This window comes from Chiloscyllium plagiosum, chromosome 17, assembly GCF_004010195.1.
Source record: "Chiloscyllium plagiosum isolate BGI_BamShark_2017 chromosome 17, ASM401019v2, whole genome shotgun sequence".
NCBI lineage: Eukaryota > Metazoa > Chordata > Chondrichthyes > Orectolobiformes > Hemiscylliidae > Chiloscyllium > Chiloscyllium plagiosum.
This window is the reverse complement of record NC_057726.1, coordinates 10,906,918-10,928,211: the sequence shown is the minus strand read 5'-3', so window position 1 is coordinate 10,928,211 and position 21,294 is coordinate 10,906,918. Positions and strand designations below refer to the sequence as shown.

General features: G+C 43.3%; 1 protein-coding gene across 2 annotated transcripts in view; it reads left to right on the top strand.

The window, feature by feature from the left end:
- adamts18 (ADAM metallopeptidase with thrombospondin type 1 motif, 18) overlaps nt 1–21,294 on the top strand; it is a 263,961-nt gene that overhangs the window by 223,928 nt on the left and 18,739 nt on the right. For both annotated transcript variants that reach the window (XR_006314069.1, XM_043706550.1), the window contains exon 19: nt 17,364–17,568. Coding sequence is in view for 1 of the 2 variants with exons in the window: in XM_043706550.1 (XP_043562485.1) it covers nt 17,364–17,568 (205 nt within the window). In the remaining variant the exon portion in view is untranslated. The remainder of the gene's footprint in view (nt 1–17,363; nt 17,569–21,294) is intronic.

Genomic DNA, 21,294 nt, shown 5'->3' with positions numbered 1-21,294 from the left:
TATAGATGATTATAAAATCATGAGGGGCATAGACAGGGTAAATGGACAAGGTATTTTCCCCTGGGCGGGAGAGTCCAAAATTAGAGGGTATAGGTTTAAAGTGAGAGGAGAAAGATTTAAAAGGGACCTAAGGGGCAACTTTGTCATTATAAAGTAGTGCGTGCATGGAATGAGCTGCCAGAGGAAGTAGTGGAGACTGGTACAATTACAGCATTTAAAAGACATCTGGATGAGTTTATGAATAGGAAGGATTTAGAGGGATAAATGGGATTAGATTTATTTAGGGTATCTGGTCAGCATTGGACTGAAGGGTCAGTTTTTGTGCTGTATATCTCTATGACTCTATAAGATGTTACACAACCCAAGTTTGATACAGTTAAAGTTTACGAGTACTGTGTTTGCTGTTATTGATCACTAATTACTTGCCATATTAGAACAATTTAACTACTGTCGACTGATGACAGAAAGTATCAATTTAACTGAAACCTTAGTTCCTAGGGAGCTGTTGTGATTCCACTATAATAATTCAGGGTGCCCCAAATTCAACCACGGTATCTGTTTAAGTAGCAAGCATGACGATACTCCTAAGAGATAGTCTTACCATCATCGTTCAGAACTGACTGACAGAAATCGTTGATTGAGGATTCAGAGTGAATGAAACATACAACTGAAATAACAAGACCACTGAAGCACTTCTGAGTTAATTTCTGATTCTGCTCGAGGTTAATTCAGCTTCCTCAGATGGTTAGACACAGTAACTGCTTTCCACTAACTCCCCAAATAATGGTCATCAATTTTTGTGCTGTGGCCTGACACCCACTTAGAATGGAGACTAGCTAGAAGCATCTTGGTTTACAGCATTAAAGCAGCATTTCTTGTGTCAGTCTGGGACTTCAAATGTAATCCCAACGAGTTGCCTCGAATTGATCCTGAGGAGGAAGAATTGATTTTGCAGCAAAGTCAATAATTTTGGATGAGATGCAAAACCTGCATTCCTGATAAAGGGCTTTTGCCCGAAACGTCGATTTTCCTGCTGCTCCGATGCTGCCTAACCTGCTGTGCTTTTCCAGCACCACTTTAATCTTGACTCTAATCTCCAGCATCTGCAGTCCTCACTTCTGCCAAGATGCAAAACAGTCAAGTGCGAGTCAGAGAAAGTCATGCTCACAGTGATCTTGAGTGTTGTGTCCATTGTGATTTGCACAGTGGGTAGTGCAGAGAACAGTGAGATATCTGATTGTACGTACATATGGACACGGACAAAGCTGTTTGTTCCATCATGTTTATACTGGTGTTTTAAAAGAGAAATCTAACTAGTTCAACCTTATTGCTTTCTTCCTGTCGCCTAACCAGCCTTTTTCTTATACTAGTCATTAATAAATGACCCAGACCTTTAATGCTCCTTCGGTAAAGAGGTCCTGGCCATAAAAAAAAGACTAGTCCAGATTGGATATTTTAACCTTACAAGGAGGTGTCACAGAATGCAGCACATTTGCTCAGTGGTTAGCATTGCTGCCTCACAGCATCTGGGACCTGGGTTCAATTCCACCCTCAGGTGACTGTGTGGAGTTTGCATATTCTCCCTGTGTCTGCATGGGTTTCCTCACATAGTCCAAAGATGTATAGGTTAGGTGGATTAGTCATGAGAAATACAGGGTTACATGGATGGGGTAGGGGGCTGGGTCAAGGTGGGATGCTATTTGGAGGGTTGGTGTGGACCTGATGAGCTGAATGGCCTGCTTTCACACGGTAGAGTTTGTATGAGTAGTAAAATAACAGACCCCACTTGATTTTAAACAGATCTCAACCCTGCTGTCTCTCCTCCAAGGAAATGTTTCTGAAAACTCTTGTATGGTGTCAAGGAATGTTAATGACATTGAAAAGGTGAATCCATAAAATTGCAGGAGTAAGTGAAGTGGATAAAAGTTCACAAAAATGGGAGAAAAAAACAAATGTAGAGCTAACACCAAGTAAGAACCACTGATGAACTGTTGAATTGTCAGATATTAGGTGCTATGTAATTGAAAGGGGTCTTACCCACTTCATAGTTTGGTACTTGAACACTTAACAGGACAGTGGCAAAATATCCCCAGGTTCAAGGAGCTGGGGCATGGATGTCTCTCCTTGAAATAACTCCACAGAGGCAGGTATCCTGTCACCAAGTCACCCTTTATTTCCATGTGCGTAGTATTTGATGCTGGTCTGACCTCATCACAGCCAGCACTCAGAGTGAATAGATCCTCTGACACTCCTGTTTATATCTGTCAGCCAGGGGTCCCTGATACAGCCAGATTAATAGCCCCAATCAGGGAACCCATGTTCTAAGAGTTGTCACTACAAGCGCTGCATCCCTTCCAAGAACTCTGGCCAGTCAGAGGTCAACAGATCTAGTGAGCGACAGTGACATCGGGAGAGCGGTGGCTGCTACTGGTATAACACTCATCCAAGGCCTAGATTGCGATTGCACTAGGTAACAGGTGACTGATGGCAGAAGATAGCAGATTGTGTGGTGGGAATTACCAGAAGAGATCTGGGCTGGAGGATGCAGGGTGTTGAAGAGGTTCAGCAGAGTTGGGGAGGAGTCTGTTTCTCAGTGGACCCACCACCTTCCTGATGACATCTCCTTCAATCAGGCACCAATGGAACTGGCCTTGAACTGGCAGGCAACTCTGCATGGAATCCCCTACAGTGAGGAAACCGGCCATTGAGCCCAACAAGTCCACACTGCCCTTTTGAAGTGTAAGCCCCTAGACGCATTCGCCCTACCCTATATTTACCCCTGACTAATGCACCTAACCTACACATCCCTGAACATTATGGGCAAAATGGCATAGCCAATTCACCTAACCTGCACATCTTTGGACTGGGGGAGGAAACCAGAGCACCCGGAGGAAACCCACGCAGACACGGGCCGAATGTGCAAACTCCACACATACAGTCGCCTGAGGCTGGAAATGAAGGCAGCAGAGCTAACCACTGAGCCACCGCGTCATACCAACTAGATGCAGAAAGGACTAAATTGGAATGAGGCCAGGACTGGTGTGTGCTCCTTAGTCCTCCACCAATCCTGCCATCCTCAATAAGTTCTAATAGATACTTAGTTATTTCATGCAATTTTATATTTAGTACGCATTTATATGTTTCATTATCCTTACCACCAGTTGCTTTATTATGTTAAACTGTAGGAAGTGAAGAGTTATTAGTCACTTATCAGACACTTAGTAAATTACACGGGCGGCATGGTGGCACAGTGGTTAGCACTGCTGCCTCACAGCGCCAGAGACCCGGGTTCAATTCCCGCCTCAGGCGACTGACTGTGTGGAGTTTGCACGTTCTCCCCCCCCCCCACCTCCTTCAGCACTACCCTCTCCACCACTTGGAACTGTTTCGAGGGCAATAAATTTTATTTCCTGTGTTTTTAAATTAAGGCACATTGACCTTTTTGCAGTGACTTGAATTTATTTTTAATATTTGCACTCTTGGGATGTGAGCATCACTGGCTAGGCCAATATTTATTGCTCATCCCACTGGGGCCATTTCCAAGGGCAGCTTGGAGTCAACCATTTTGTTGTGGATTTGGAGTCACCTGTAGGTCAGATCAGATAAGAACAAGCATTTTCCTTCTCTCAAAGGATATTACTGAATCAGATGAATGTTTTATGATGCTACAATTGGGTGAAGAAGAGTGGAGTAGCTTCCCTCTTCCTTCCCTCCTTCCCTCCTTCACTCGACTGTAATAGGTTTTCTTTTTGATAGTTTGCCCTTGTCAGTTCAGCGGCTGACTGTTTAAGTGCCATCATTTTAAAGGACACACACAGACTGTCTTCCTTGTCCGTTTTGTTTTATAAAGAGAAGGAACTATTTCCTTTGTACTTAACATCGATTTAAGTAATGTGGTAAAGAAGGGAGGTTGTGGCATTAACACTGGACTGGTAATGCAGACCCTTGGGCTAATATTTGAGGACATGGGTTCAAGCCTCACCATGAGGATAAAAATCTGGAATTAAAAGATAACCTAATGGTGACCATGTAGGTGAAAGTGAGGACTGCAGATGCTGGAGATTAGAGACGAGAGTGTGGTGCTGGAAAAGCACAGCAGGTCAGGCAGCATCCGAGGAGCAGGAAAATTGACGTTTCAGGCAAAAGCCCTTCATCAGCTCTTCCTGATGAAGGGTTTTTGCCCGAAACGTGCTTTTCCAGCACCACATTCTCAACTGTAATGGTGACCATGTGACCAGTATCAGTTTCTTAAAAAAAATCCATTCTGGCTCACTAATGCTCTTCAGGAAAGGAAACCTGGACACACAACAATGCGGCTGACTCTGACCTGCCCTCTGGGCAATTGAGGATGAGCAATAAATGTTGGCCTTGCCAGCAGTGCTCTCATCCTATGAACATATGCAACTAAAAGGTGTGCAGTAATAGCCACACACACACACACACAAGTTACAAAGGGGAAGAATAGATTAAGTCCAGTAAAATTAAATGTTATACAGATCCTCCACATTGATGAGCTTGGAAGATTTCAAGATAAGCTTGATGATTCTCCTTGATTTAGCATCAAGTCCATTTTAGTACATTGATGAACGATTGATCAATTTTGTTATTGGAGATAGCAGCTGTTGGGTTCTTTCTTAAAGACTACCTGCAGTGAGTCAATGGTCAAAATTGTAGAAAGTGCTCAAAATGGCAGAATGTATGGAGAAAAAGAGAGAGAGAGAGAGCCCACTCAGCATTCAGATTCTTCATCATCTCTGAAATACAATTTCTTAAACACATTAGTTCACATGAGCCCTCTCAACAGCTGAGCAGTTACTCGAACATGGTCATAGTGAGTTTATTCCAGGTCCCTTATTTGCATCTTTGGATCATGGCTGGATGAGTTCCTTTCTTGGCCAGAGTTCACTGTCCAAAGTGATTCTGTTTAGTGCTTAATCTCCACCCAGTTGACTACACAGATGAATGTTTAGATATTTTGCGGTGTGATGGAAGATGTGGCTCATCTGCATTCACCTGAAGTGACTATCTTTTGGTCTCTTGTGGAGAGGCTGATTCCATATTAGTGGCTTTGGAATTTGTAACATATTGATATTGAAATGTTCATCCAGCTTCAAAATTGCTGTTTCAATTTACGTGAATGTTGTTCCAATCTTTTAAGTGTCAATTGGTGATTTCAGTCCAAAAATTAAATAAATTCATTTTAACTGTAAAGCATGGGTTGTAGCAATAATCCAACGGTAGTATGGTCACCATCGTTCACCTGTCTTCATTCCAGAATTATTTATTCACTGAATTCAAACAGCCTCAGCTGTCATGGTAGGATTTGAACTCTTATCTCTTACCATTTCTGTCAGAGAACCACAAAGTTACTGAATCCCGAAACGGTGGAGGTGAGTACAATTACGACATCTAAAAGACCATTTGGACAGGTACGTGGATAGGAAAGGATTAGTGGGATAAGGGCCAAACGCAGTTAAATGGTTCTAGTTTAGTTTGGGTAACCTGGTTGATGCAACCAAGTTGGTCCAAGGGTCCTGTTTCTGTGTTGTGTGACTCTATGACTCTACTCAGAGAAGAACATAACATTTTCCTCCTCAATATTTGTACCATGATACCTATAGAAATCAAAATCTTGCATTTATTCAGGACCCTTCACAATCTCAAGACATTCCAAAACCTTTTACAGCCTGAAGTATATTGGATGTATCACCACTGTTCTAATATAGGAAATCGAACTGCCAATTTCTGCTTAGCAAGCTCCCATAAACAGCAATATCATAATGGATGGGTAATTTTGGTGTGATGTTGATTATTGGATAAATGCATAGTACTCGACTAGTTGTCTTTGAAATAGTTTCATAATTTGTTTTACATCCGCCAGAAACTGAGAACGGAGCACCTGTTAGATGTCTCAATCTAGCTCTACATTGGAGTGTCAGTTTTGGTTTCAGGTTGAAAGCTCAGGGAGAGGATTTGAATCCACAGTGGAAGTGAATCTGGTGCATATCATCCAAATGGTGAGAGATTACAGAGCCCTGAAGATGCAAAGTGATCCAGTGCATAAATTGCAAAAGGTTAGTGCCCAGGTGCAGCGAGTAAATAGGCAAGTTAATAGAACAGGAAGAGGAATTAAGTCTAAACGTGGGGAGCTTTCACTCAATTTATCATTGGTAATACCATATCTGTAATATGGTGTATAGCATTGGTCACCTTACTTAAGGATAATGTCAGTGCATTGGAAACAATTCAGAGGAGGTTTACTAGCCTAAAACCTGGAATGGACAGATTGTTTTCTGAGTGATGGCTGGACAGTTTTTCCATGATAGTTTGGAAGTGTAGGAGGTGACTTAATTGAAGTACACAAGATCCTGGTGGGTCTTGACTGTGTCGATGTGGAAAGAATGTTTATACTTGTGAAAATCTCGAACTACGGGTCACCGTTTAAGAATGAGGGATCGCCCATTTAAGACATGAATGTTTTTCTCTTTCTGAGGGTGGCGAGTCTTTGAAATTCGCTTCTTGGAAAGGGAGTGAAGACAGAAACTTTTAATATACTTAAGCAAGTATGGGGAGCTCCTTGCTAAGGAAGTAAAAGGTTAGAGAGGATTGGTGGGAATGTGAAGCAATCAAATCAGTTGTGATCATATGAGCCAGTGGGGCAGGCTTGAAGGGGTGAGTGGCTGACTGTTGCTTTGAATTCCATATGTTTGTATGTTCATACACAGTGCCACTTTGTGACAGTTAAGTCTTTAAGCTTTCACAACTGAAAATATTTTGAATGCATAAAATTGAGCCTAGAATTAACCCTAAATTTTGTAACGGTGATAAGTAAAATCTTTCGGGATGGATGAAATTAGTTGGGCTCAAACATGTGTCTGTAATAATTTGGTGACCCTTGGACAGCCATTTTGACAAAAAGTGCAATCATTCTGAAGCAAGCCCTCACTGAAATCCCTGAGGAAATAGATAAATCATGTGTTTATTCATCGCATAAGTGACAAGTGTTTGCCAAGGCAGTAGGAGAACTCCCCTTTCCTCTAAGTGTTACCCATGGGGCAGGACTTTGATCTGATGTTGCATGACAAAGTTATTACCTGCTGCCGCTTAAAAGCGCAGAAATAGTTAAATAACCACTTATTAATGTGACTCTGCTCCAACTGGACACTGAGTTTGTTCTGACCGTGTCAAGCCCATGGAGGGGAAATGACCCCAAAGATAACTTGCCCACGTGTGAAATCATTGCATTTGTGTAATGGGGGTGACTTGTGCTCAATAAAGTAGCATACAGACCTAAATCAGGTTCAGACTTGGAAGGATCTGTCCCAGGAATGCAGTCAGCACATGTATCAACTGCTGTCTGAGTTTGCATTTTGCTTTTTAACCCTTGCCCACTCAAGACTCACTCTTAATTTTTTTCTCTGAAAGTGAATGAATAATCATTATAGTTGACTTTGAAGAATTGGCCTGGATTGCTTTGTAGTTGTGTGGTCTACATTCTTAATGGCAAACTAATTTATAACCGGGAGTTCATATAGCCCCTCAAATAAAAAGCAAAATGCTGGAAATCTGAAATAAAAGCAGTACACATTGGAGAAACTCAGCAGGTTTGGCAGCATCCATGGAGAGAGAAAAGCAAAGTTAATGTTTTCGAATCTGATATTGTTCTTCCACAGAAGGTTCAGTTCTGAAGAGTCATATCAGATTTGAAACATTAACTCAGTTTCTCTCTCTATGTTGCTGCAAGACTTGCTGAGTTTCGCTAATACTTTATGTTTTAGTTTTAATGTGCCATCCTTATTACATAGCATCACAGAATTTTAGAATTACAGGTTGTTCCGCTCTGATGCACGTTTCATCGATGTGATTTGCTGTAATGGGACTGACGAATTGGAAGTGCTGTTTCTCAAGTGCAAACTTTTAAAACATGTGTTGACTGTCACATGATTACATCGCCAATACTTTAAGCCCTGTTGCTAAAGTGCAATTTTCTACTATGCGGGATTGCACAAGAACATAACCATCGCGTTATAGAAGAACTACTTGTATAATGGCACAGAGGAGGTCATTGAGCTCATCATGCCTGCATCAGCTATTTCATTGCACACCATTACCCTAGTACAGGTTTCCTGCTTTCTCCCCCATGCCCTTAACATAGCATGTTTCTCCAAATAATCATCCAACACCCTCAATTAAACCTACATCCGCCATACTTCCACACAGTACATTCCATATCCTAACAATACACGGTGAGACAACGGTTTTCCTTGTAAGAAGATAAGGCCAAAATTATTACGTTTGATTAATTGTCAATGACCATCACGGTCAAGAGCAGCATCTGTTGCCCATCCCTAGTTGCCCCTATAAAGGTGATGATCGGATTGCCGTATTCAATCCCAGTAGCACAGTAGCTCCCATGACCCCAAAAATCATGTAATTCCAGCACAGTAAATTTGTGTAAGTATTTTCAGTTTTTGAGCAGGACATAGGAATGTAAAGCCGAAAAAAATCAATAGGCACAAACTATACTGAGATAATGTTCCCGAATAGGAATTTATGAGGAAATCTTGAATGCCTTGACAATAAATAAGAGGATGTGTTGTTTTATAGAGAGTGGTATGCACCCTATATTGGCTATAGTTTAGCTATCAGGACTAGTGACTTTCAGCATCTGAGTGCCAATTTAGATTTTATGACATCATTTTAATAAAAAATTATCAAATATTGTTTAAAACAAAGGGCAGCATGTTGGCTCAGTGCTGGCTTCCAGGACCAGGTGACTGTGTGGAGTTTTCACATCCTTCCCATTTCTGGATGCTCTGGTTTCCTCCCATAGTCCAAAGATGTGTAAGTTAGGTGGATTGGCCAGGCCAAATTGCATATAGTATCCAGGGATGTGCAGGTTAGGTGGGTTAGGCATGGGAAATATAAGGTTATTGGGAAGGATCTGGGTCTGGGTGGGATGCTGTTCAGAGAGTTGGTCTGGACTCAATGCACTGATTGGCCAGCTTTCACATTGTAGAGATTCCAATTAGCTGCAATTATTTACCGGTTTATTTGGATCACCACTTTTTTATGAAACTGCAAGTAAGGTATTGACATAACACACTTTACGTTTATATTCAGTTTTAAACTTTAACCATTTTAAATGCACATCATGCATGGGAAAATGGTAGATGAAATAGATTGGAATTCAGGACCTGGCAGAACATTGAGCGTGGGGAGGGTCAGTGAAGGGTTTTGTATCTTTGGAGTTCTTGGCTTTAGTGAAATGTCCTTAGGGTGTTTTCATAGGATGTAGATGCCACTAGCAAGGCAAACATTTATTGTCCATCCAGTCAGGTCAACCAGATTGCTTTCTGTATGAAATCATATGTAGGCCAGACTCAGTAAGGACAGCAGTTTCCTTGAAAAAGGCATTAATGAAAAAGGTGGGGTTTTATGACATTTGAAAGTGGTTACATGATCATGATTATGCCAACTCTTGATTCCAGGCTTTACTGAACACAAAATTTCATTATCTGCCATGGTTGAATTCAAATCAATATTTCCAGAGCATTGGCTTGAAGTTTGTGATTGCTAATTCAGTGACATACCACTACACCACTGCCTCCCTATGGTTGGAGTTATCACAGCAAATTTTGTGATCTGACAGTCTTGTATTGAAATTGTTGAGGTTTTGGAGCACAGAGGACCTTTCTGAATGTTCATGGATGTTGAGGTTTGAGAATATTGAGGAGAACATTCCTGAGGTTTGGACATGATAATATCAGAGTGCTGGGAGTCGTAGGGAGAGAATCCTGAGGTTTGGCGATCTGTGGAAGGAAGTTGGATCTGGTCCTTAGCGGTACTGTGGCTGAGGGTGTATGGTTTGATTCACTGGGTGCACACAAGTAATTGAGTGTGGTTGCTTTGTTGAATAAGAGTTCTTGATTCTTGTCAGCATGAGAAAATGTGGCCTTGTGTCATATCTTGTGACAGTGAAATAGAAAATTACAGCATAAAATGAGACATTCGGTCAAGTCTGCACTGATTCTGAAGTGGCAATTCAATTAATCCTCACATAAAGACCATCCGGCCTGCACTGACCCTCTGAGGAGCATCCCAACTCTCCACCTTATTCCCACGTTTTCCACGGCTAGTCCACACAACCTTGGCCACTACAGGGCAAACCACCTATCGTGCACATTTTTGGACCATGGGAAGAAACTGGAGCACCCAGAGAAAATCCACACAGACACAAGAGGATGGGCAAACTCCCACAGTCATCCCAGGGTGGAGTTGAATGCGAGTTCATAGTGCTGTGAAGCAGCAGTGCTAACCACTGAGCTATTCTAAATAGCTGCTTCTTTCTGAAGACATTCAAATGGGCACAAAATTAAGTGAACCAAGGGCTGGAACATGCAATGATCATTTTGGTTCAGAGTTTGGCTGGTGAGGGTTCCAGAATGGAGTGGGCAGAATTTGCAGGGGAATGCCAATATTTTGAGTGCAGTCAGGTTTGGGGGGAACAAAAAGCTCATACCCAGGAAGCAGAATGGAAAGCAAGACGTTCCTGGAAAATCAAGGAGAGTTAGGAATCTTGTTTCCCGTGTCTCCAGCTGTTAGATTAGGTGAAAATGTCGTGTCTATACAGATAAAGAGGAAACAACAGAAAACAGAAACAGGAAAATGAAACAGAAACAATCCACAAATGTGAAGTGAGTGGGTATGGGTGCAAATAACTCCATCAACAAGCAGCTTGCCCATTCTCCCAGACACTTTTCAACTTGTTAATGACATTCAGCTCAAGAGCTCTGGAAATTGAAATAAAAGAATTGCAGAAAGTACTAAGTAAAAAATATTGTAGATGCTGGAAAACTAAAATTAAAACAGAAAGTGCTGGAGTAACTCAGCAGGTCTGGCAGAATTTATCCAGCATATTTTATTTTTTAAATAAAGCAAGCATTTTGTCCTAATATTAGTATAATTGTTGCACTTTACCACTGTAGAAACTGGTCAGTATTTGTAAAAGACAATCTAGGAGTCAGTCTCCCTGTTTTGTCTCACCCCCAGCCCCTTGCCCATCTCCCTTTCTGTATCTGTGCTAACTTTGATCAGCTGTTTCTTCCAATTGGATGTGACGTATCTGTTCAGAGCTTCTGCCAGGGTGACTCATTGTGCTGGGCGATTGCTAATTTGACATTGTCTCCCTGTCCAAGTGAATGTTGTTCCAGCCTCTTCCCTTTTGTCTCCCTGATGAAAGAGAAACAATGAAATGTCTGTTTGCTCAAGCTGGAGATTCAGCCGTGCAGAAATATGTTCACGTTGGCACCAGCAGTGAGACACGTGCAGTCAAAGACACAGACCAGATTAGGCAGACCTGATTGGAAGATGATTGGTTCCCATCTCAGGAATATTTGAAGAGGAAAATGGTCATGAAGCTTATGTTGTTGTCTTGTGCTTTCAGTTCTGTCATTTGACAACATTTTCATTCAAGCTCCCTCCCCACCCCTATCAGCGTTCCGGAGAGACCACTCCCTCCACGACTCCCACGTCAGGTCCACACCCCCCACCAACCCAACCTCCACTCCCAGCACCTTCCCCTGCAACCGCAAGAAGTGCAAAACTTGTGCCCACACCTCCACCCTCACCTCCCTCCAAGGCCCCAATGGATCTTTCCATATCTGTCGCAAATTCACCTGCACCTCCACACACATCATTTACTGTATTCGATGCACCCGATGTGGTCTCCTCTACATTGGGGAGACAGGCCGCCTACTTGTGGAACCTTTCAGGGAACACCTCTGGGACACCCGCACCAACCAACCCAAATGCCCCGTGGCTGAACACTTTAACTCCCCCTCCCACTCCGCCAAGGACATGCAGGTCCTTGGCCTCCTCCATCGCCAGACCCTGGCCACATGATGCCTGGAGGAAGAGCGCCTCATCTTCCGCCTAGGAACCCTCCAACCACACCCTACCTTTTATCTCAGCCCACTTGGCACACCAGCCTCAGTCCTGAAGAAGGGCTTATGCCTGAAACGTCAATTCTCCTGCTCCTTCGATGCTGCCTGGCCTGCTGAGCTTTTCCAGCTCCACACTTTTCAAGAATGATACCTGTACTTCATGGGTTAAGTTATGAGGGCAAATTATAAAAATTAGGTGTGTTTTCTCTAGAATTTAGAAGGGTAAGGAGTGATCTGATCAAATTCTTCAATATAATAACAGGAAAAGACAGGGTAGATAAACCATCTTCACTGGTCAAAAATTCTATAACTCGGGTGAATAGTCTGAGAATTAGGGCCAGAACATTCAGGACAGATGTTGGAAGTATTTCTACACACAAAGGATGATAAAGATTTGGAACTCTCTCCCATAAATAGCAGTGGACGCTGGACCAGATGTTAATTTTAAATCTGAGATAGATTTTTTTTTTCAGCAAGAGTATTAAGAGAGATAAGCCAAAAACATGTACAGAGAAAGCTTGGTTACTCATCATTTGATTAACCAAATTTCGGTAAATCAGAACAAGATCACATTCAATTCTCTGGCATTCAATTAATCGAATGGAATAACCAAAGCCTGTGTCCTTTGGATAATCGAGGTTCCTCTGTATATGGAGTTAGGCCACAGATTGGCCATGATCTCAATGAATGATGAACAGGTTCGACAGGCCTGAATGGCCTATTCCTCTTCCTCAATACTATCTCTCTACTTAACAACTTTAACACATTTCCCAGCCAGCCTGGCATGTTCTATCAGAGGTCACTGTACATGTCCAAACTTGGAGTAGTACACCTTCATCTAATGTGGTCGCTGAAGGCTAATAGCATGCTGGCCTTCATAACAAGAGGGATTGAGTATAGAAGCAATGAGGTTCTTCTGCAGCTGTACAGGGCCCTGGTGAGACCACAGCTGGAGTATTGTGTGCAGTTCTGGTCTCCACAAGGGTTATGGAGATAGGGCAGGAACAGGATACTGATTAAGGATGATCAGCCATGATCATATTGCATGGTAGTGTAGGCTCAAAGGGCAGAATGGCCTACTCCTGCATCTATTATCTATTGTCTATTGATCTACATTGGCTCCTGGTCCAACAATGCTTCAACCTTAAAAATACTGTCATTTCTATTTTCAAACCTCATTATAGTCCTGCCCTTCCCTATCCCTGCCATATCCTTCAGCATTCCAAACATCCCAGTTATTTATGCTCCTCTAATTTTGGTCCCTGGGGTATTCCCAATTCTGTTAGTGGTTTTGTATAGAATTACAGAGTCAGACAGGACAGAAACAGGCCCTTCGGTCCAAATCATCCATGCTGACCAGACATCCCAATCTGACTGATTCCCATTTGCCAGCATTTGGCCCATAAGCCTCTTAACACTTTCTATTCATCTATGCATCCAGATGCCTTTTAATGCTGTAACTGTACCCTGCCTCCATAACTTCCTCTGGCAGCCTGTTCCATACATGCGTGAAAAAGTTTCCTCCTCAGATCCTTTTTAATCTTTGCCCTCTCATCTTAAACCTATATCCTCTAGTTCTGGACTTCCCCCACCCAAGGAAAAAAGACCTTGTCTATTCACCCTATCCCTGCCCCTCATAAACCTTTATAAGGTCACCCCTCAGCCTTCGACGCTCCAGGGAAAAAAGCTTCAGCCTATTCAGCCTCTCCCTACAGCTCAAACTCTCCAACCCTGGCAACAACCTTGTAAATATTTTCTGAACCCTTTCAAGTTTCACAACATCTTTCTTATAGAAAGGTGACCAGAATTACACACAGTATTCAAAAGGTGGCCTAACCAATGTCCTGTGCAGTCACAACATGACATCACAACTCCTGTACTCAACATTCTGACCAACGAAGGTAAGTATACCAAATACCACCTTCATCACCCTGCCTACCTGTAATTCAACTTGCAAGGAACTATGCAACTGCAGCCCTAGTGCTCTTTATTGGCTACACTCCACAGAACCTTCATAGCTCTTTGGAAATGGAGTTGCAGGTAGATAGGATAGTGAAGAAGGCATTTGGTATACTTTCCTTTATTGGTCAGAGTATAGGAGTTGGGAGGTCATGTTGCAGATGTACAGGACATTGGTTAGGCCAGTTTTGGAATATTGCATGTAGTCCTGGTCTCCCTGCTCTCTCTGGATGTTGTGAATCTTGAAAGGGTTCAAAAAAGATTTACATGGATGTTGCCAGGGCTGGAGGATTTGAGATATAGGGAGAGGCTGAAAAGGCTGGGGCTGTTTTCTCTGGAGTGTCGGAGGCTGAGGGGTGATCTTACAGAGGTTTATAAAATCATGAGCAGTATGGGTAGGGTAAATAGACAAGTTCTTTTCCCTGGGGTTGGGGAGTCCAGAACTAGAAGGCATAGGTTTAGGGTGAGAGGGGAAAGATTTAAAAGAGACTTAAGGGACAATATATTCACTCAGAGGGTGGTATGTGTTTGGAATGAACTGCCAGAGGATGTGGTGACAGCTCAAGCAATTACAACATTGAAAAGGCATCTGGAGGGGACATGAATAGGAAGGGTTTAGAGGGATATGGGTCAAGTGCTGGCTAATGGAACTCAATTACTTTAGGATATCTGGTTGGCATGGGCAAGTTTGACTAAAGGATCTGTTTCTGTGCTATATATCTATATGACTCTATAACTCTATTTACTGTATATATCCTACCCTGCTTTACCTTACCAAATTGCAGCACCTCACATTTATCTAAATTAAACTCCATCTGCCACTCCTTGGCCGATTGGCTTATTTGATCAAGGTCCTGTTGTATCTCTAAGATAATCTTCTTCACTACACCACCTGTTTTGTGTCATTTGCAAACTTACTAACCATATCTCCTACATTGACATCCAAATCATTTATATAAATGACAAAAAGCAGCAGACTCAGCATCAATCCTTGTGGCACACCACTGATAGCTGAATACTGAGGGTCTAAAACACCCTCTCTTCACCGGGCCACTGCTACCTCTCTCCGCTCCGTCCACCTTTAAAATGTCCTGTAATTCCTGTCCCTTTGGTCAAACTTTTTGTCATACGAGTATCTTCCGAAGTTGCTCAGCATCAGGTTTTGCTCAACAATATTGCTCTGAATTCAATTCGGACATTTCCTTTTGTGAAAGATACTACGCAAATGCAAGTTGTTGTTGCCCATTGTGCTAGCAGCAACTGTGGACAAGCGGAATTAATATTCATTGGAAATGCTGAGAAATTCAACTGCTTGATTAAAAAAAGAAAATTCTCACTCTTGATGTCTAGAAACCGCATCTGATCTGATTCCTACTAATAAACTATTAAACTCTGAATGACTTGGGCCTGCTGAACAACAAGTGACCGTAAGGCTTCAGTAGGGTATATCTCAGAATGACTTTGAAGCGGGATGGTATATTGTGCTCTAATTACACAACACTCCTGTGCTTCTGAAACCTGTGTGGAATCACAATCCTTTCCAACTATTCAAATCCTCATGGTGCTATTTGGAAAAAAAAACAAAAGAGTGTTTCCTGCTATCTGAGCCAATATTTATCTCTGAAACAAAATCATAAAAACAGGCAAAGATGCATTGCTGTTTGCAGAACCTTACTGGGAATTGTTATTTTCACTATTAGTGACTGCACTTCACTAAAAGTCAGTTGGGACATCCTAAGGTTGTAAAAGCTGCAATATGAATGCAATATTTGATGTTTAACGGGCTGCATTTTATTTTCCTCTTTTAATGGTTTTGAAGGTGGAAGAATGGGTCTCGTAAAATTCCTCTGTTGCCTAAATGCTTAACCCCTAACCACCCCCTCAACACAACCCTGTCTAAAATCCTATGGAGGGGATTGGTGTTGTTGGTGGCAGGGTAGTCTTTAGGCCATTTCCCTGCCCCTTGGGCCTATTGAGGTCCTAAACCATCCAATGAATGGAAACTAAAGGCCATCATCCTACTCCCACCATTCCTTGACAGGAAGGGAGCCAGCTGAAACTTCTTCTATTGGGTAGGTAAATGGAGAGGACCTTCTTTGTGAGTCTGCTTTCTTCAACAGAGGGACCCTCATTCCCCCAGGAACTCCATAAACATCATGTTTATCTCTTTACTCTCCCCCCCACCCCCAAGGCCCCTCAAACTAAGACCCTGCCATCTGCCATAAGCACACCCTGCTTAAGAGTAGAGAGGTGATGCTGGGACCATGTTAAACCCTGAACACTCAGGTTGTTGTTAGAGTTGTTGGTCAGTTCGCAGACCCGGTTGATTTTTTGTTGCAAACGTTTTGTCCCCCTCCTGGGTGACATCTTCAGTACTGTGTAGCCTCTGGATGGAGCGCTGTTATTGCCCAGGTTTTGTACGGTTCTGTCTGTCATAGAGGCTGGGTCTATTTCCGGCTTTGTACCGTCGTGGTCTGTAGATGGGGTCTATTTCAGCGTGTTTGTTTATGGAACCAGTGGATGAATACCAGGCTCCCAGGAATTCCAAAGCTTGGCTTTGTTTTATCTGTCCCAGTATCGTAACATTGTCCCAGTTGAATTGATGTCCTTCATTGTCAGTGTGTACTGACATGAGAGAGAGTTGGTTGTGTCACTTTTGTTGCAAGCTGATCCTCATGTTTTCTGGTGGCGGTTTTCCTGCCTGTTTGTCCTGTGTAATGTTTATCGCAGTTGCTGTATGGTATTTTGTATATTGCATTCATCCTGCATGTTGTGAGTATGAGGTATTTTGTCTTGGATCGTAGCTGGCGAAGTGTGGCTACTGATTTGTGTGCTGTCGTTATTCCCAGGGGATGTAGAAATCTTGTAGCCAGTTCCGAGACGTTTCTAATATCGGGTAAGGTGGTCAGTGTTTTGGGGCACACTGTGTCTTCTTGGTGTTGTTTGTGTGCTCGGCATTGGTGAATGAAGCTGTTAGGGTACCCATTATTAGCAAAGACTTTGTATAGATGTTCCTCTTCTTTCCTGCAGAGCTCTGGGGCATTGCAGTGTGTTACAGCTCATTTAAACAGAGGCTTGACACAGCTCTGTTTGTGGACGTTGGGGCCTTTACTGTTGTAGTTAAGAATCTGATCTGTATGTGTAGCCTGTCTGTAGACTCTGAAGTCTACACATACAGACTAGATTTGTAATTACAACATAACTGAGAGGCTGGGGAGTGCAGAATCCTGTTAAAATTCAGCCTGTTTTCTATGTTTAATCCATCGCATGGAAGCCCAACCGCAAGTTTTGGTCCTAAATGAGCTGTCTCCGATTACTGTACGAAACAACATGGGAATGGTAGAACTGAGATAGCTGGCTTACATTCTTTGGTGTAGTGCCACTTTGGGATTCGGCAGGTTCTTCTCACTGTTCAGGCTTCAGTGACCTGCTTTTCAATGTTATTTCCTTTTCCCACAGTTGGTCGGCTGGCAAATGGGATGACTGCAGCAGGTCTTGCGGAGGAGGGAAGCAGGCGCGGCAGATCCAGTGTTTCCGTAAGGTAGCTTTCCAACGAGATGAAGCAGTGCCAAGCTCCATGTGCCCACCGGTGGCACCTGCCCAGATACAGCCCTGCAACATCCAGGACTGCCCGCCTGAGTGGACTACGGGAGCGTGGACCCAGGTAACCATAACTCATGACTAAACTGACAAGACTTGGTCTCACACACTAACAAGCAAAGCCATGAACTGAAGCAAGGTGAGGAGCAAATGGGACAATTTCACGTCAACACATGCTTATCTTGTTTCTAGATTTCTGTTATAAATTCCATTGTTACTTTCTATTTTACTCAATGTTGCATCATGGCTAGGAAAGCATTTATTGGCCCTCATCCCCAACCCTAATTGCACGGAGGGTGGTAAGAGTCAACAACATTGCAGTGGTTCTGGAGTCATATGTCGACCAGACTGGGTAATGATAACAGTTTTCTTCTCTAAAGGGTTTTTTTTGACAGTCAGTAATGGTTTCATGATTGTCATTAGACTCTTAATTTAAACTTCACTATCTGCCACACATGGGAATTGAACATGGGTTCCCAGCGTATTACCTGGGTCTCTGGGTTAGTAGTGAAGTGGTAATACCACTAGGCCAACCCCTTGCTTATTTGAGCATAACACCATTTGACTCATGGTGATCCTGCAGTGTCCCCTCTTGATGGGGGATATTAATGACATATTTACATCGAATATCAAAGCAAACTGACAGCATGGAAGGCAGCCACTCTGCCCATTATGCCCAATGAGCAATTCACTCAATGACTTTCCCCAGCCTTCTCACCCATAATCTTGCACTTCCTTCTTTTTCAAAAGACAGTCTAGCTCCCTTTGGAATACTTCAGTTGAAAATGTGTTGCTGGAAAAGCGCAGCAGGTCAGGCAGCATCCAAGGAACAGGAGAATCGACGTTTCGGGCATAAGCCCTTCTTCAGGCTTATGCCCGAAACGTCGATTCTCCTGTTCCTTGGATGCTGCCTGACCTGCTGCGCTTTTCCAGCGACACATTTTCAGCTCTGATCTCCAGCATCTGCAGTCCTCACTTTCTCCTCAAATACTTCAGTTGAACCTGTCACTGCTTCACTCTTAGGCAATGTGTTCCAAACCATGAAGTTTTCTTCATATCCACTTGTGCTTCCATGCTTTCTCATTCTTGATCCTTTTAAAAGTGGGAACAGTTTGGCCTTATCTACATCTGTGCAGCGCCCTTCCATTTCCGTTGTAATGGTGGATAGAAGTTATTATAATGGAAAGCATTGTCAAGGAGTTAGAGAGAAGTCAAATTCTTAATCTGTAAATATTGGAAAGGGAGGAAAATGGAGAACTATTTAAGAAGAATAAGGGAGTGTGGCCAGTTGGAAAGCCCTTTGAAAGAGCTGGCATAAGCTTGATGGACTGAATAACCTCCTGTACTTCATGAATATTGTTTTAATAATTTCCATTTAGAACCAGCATGAAACCTTCCATCTCAGGGATGTGTCTATATGTAGTTGCTGAGTTGAATAAAACTTGAGTGGTACTGATAAAGATACATTTGTCAAAGATTTTGATAGAAACCCTTCAATATGGAAGCAGGCCATTCAGCCCATCGAGTCCACCCAGACCCAACTCACTACCCTATCCCCACATTTCCCATGGCTAATTTACCTAACTTGCATATTCCTGGAGACAATGGGCAATTTAGATTAGATTCCCTACAGTGTGGAAACAGGCCCTTTGGCCCAAATCCACACCAACCTTCTGAAGAGCAACCCACCCAGACCCATTCCCCTACATTTACCCCTGACTAATCCACCTAACACTACGGGCAATTTAACATGGCCGATTCTCTTAACCTGCACATCTTTGGAGTGTGGGAGGAAACCGGAGCACCCGGAGGAAACCCACGCAGACACGGGGAGAATGTGCAAACTCCACACAGACAGTTGCCCGAGACGGGAATTGAACCCGGGTCCCTGTGAGGCAGCAGTGCTAGCCACTGAGCCACTGTGCCACCCTATTTTGCATAACCAATCTTAACCTGCTTAACCTGCCCATCTTTGGACTGTGGGAGGAAACTGAAGCACCAGGAGGAAACTCATGCAGACACAGGGAGGATGTGCAAACTCCATACAGACAGGTGCTAGATCTTAGAATCAAATCTGGGTCCCTGGTGCTGTGAGGCAGCAGTGCTAACCACTGAGCCACTGTGCCACATCTTGCATGCATCAGGATAATTCCTGATGAAGAGCTTTTGCCTGAAATGTCGATTTTCCTGCTCCTCGGATGCTGCCTGACCTGCTGTGCTTTTCCAGCACCACTCTGATTTAAATTCTCAAGAAATGCCAGGTTAAGGGAAAACAGTGTATTGTATGAGAGGGGGATGCTTGACAGTTTGATGAGGATTCTCTAATTTAGTCGAGACAGAGAATGCATGAATTAATGATGATTGATAGTCAGATTTTATTAAATGGTGGAGCAGGTTCAAGGGACTGAATGGCTTACACCTGTTTGCTCACATGCAAGAGGGAATGGAGTTTTTAATTACACGCCCGCATCATTTAAGATGGTCAAAATGAAAGAAGAAATTAGTAAAGCTCTAAAGTATAGTCTAAGCACTTGAAAGAGCTAAATAACTACTTAATCAGATCAGAATGGAAGAAAAATGAGAAGATGCATTTATGAAAATTGCATCAACCTATTCTTTAAGAGCTTTGCAATGTGTCCACACATGTACCTCACTTAATGTTCACCAAAATTTTAATATGGAACTTCTATAATTACCTGTCAGTAATAATGCAGGAGGAACTCTCTCGTTAAATATGTAACAGTATTTAAGGAAATAAAGACTTGTATTTAGATAGAATCTTTCATGATTTCAGGATGGCCTGAGGTGTTTTAGAGGGAAAAAGTGAGCACTGCAGATGCTGGAAACCTGAGTTTAGATCAGAGTGGTGCTGGAAACGCAGAGCAGGCCAGGCAGCATCCGAGGAGCAGGAAAATCAAAGTTTCGGGCAAAAGCCCTTCATCAGGAATAGAGGCAGGGAGCCTCCAGGGTGGAGAGATAAATGGGAGGGGGGTGGGGCTGAGGAGAAGGTAGCAAAGAGTACAATAGGTGGATGGAGATGGGGATGAAGGAGATAGGTCAGAGAGGAGGGTGGAGCGGGAAGGGAGATTGGCAGGTAGGACAGGTCCTGAGGATGGTGCTGAGCTGTAAGTTTGGAACTGGGGTAAGGTAGGGGGAGGGGAAATGAAGAAACTGGTGAAGTCCACATTGCTCTGTGGTTGAGGTGTTCTGAGGCGTTCTTCCTCCAGGCGTTGGGTGGTGAGGGAGCGTCGGTGGAGGAGGCCCAGGACCTGCATGTCATCAGCAGAGTGGAAGGGGAGTTGAAATGTTCGGCCACAGGGTGGTGGGGTTGATTGGTGCGGGTGTCCCAGAGATGTTCCCTGAAGCACTCTGCGAGGAGGCGTCCAGTCTCCCCAATGTAGAGGGGACCGCATCGGGAGCAACAACCAATAAATGACATTGGTGGATTTGCAGGTGGAACTTTGATGGATGTGGAAGGCTCCTTTGAGGCCTTGGATGGTGGTGAGGGAGGAGGTATGGGTGCAGGTTTTGCAATTCCTGCGGTGGCAAGGGAGGGTGCCTGGACGGGAGGGTGAGTTGTTGGGGGGCCTGACCAGGTAGTCACAGAGGGAACGGTCTTCGTGGAAAACGGAAATGGGTGCGGAGGGAAATATATCTCTGGTAGAAAATATGAAGAACTTGCAAACTGTAGTCACTGCTGAAAGGGGGGAAGGTTGGCTACACTGTGCACAGCAAGGTCCCACAAGGTGCCGTCTATTAACAAATAGGTAATCTCCATTCCTGTCTTTGA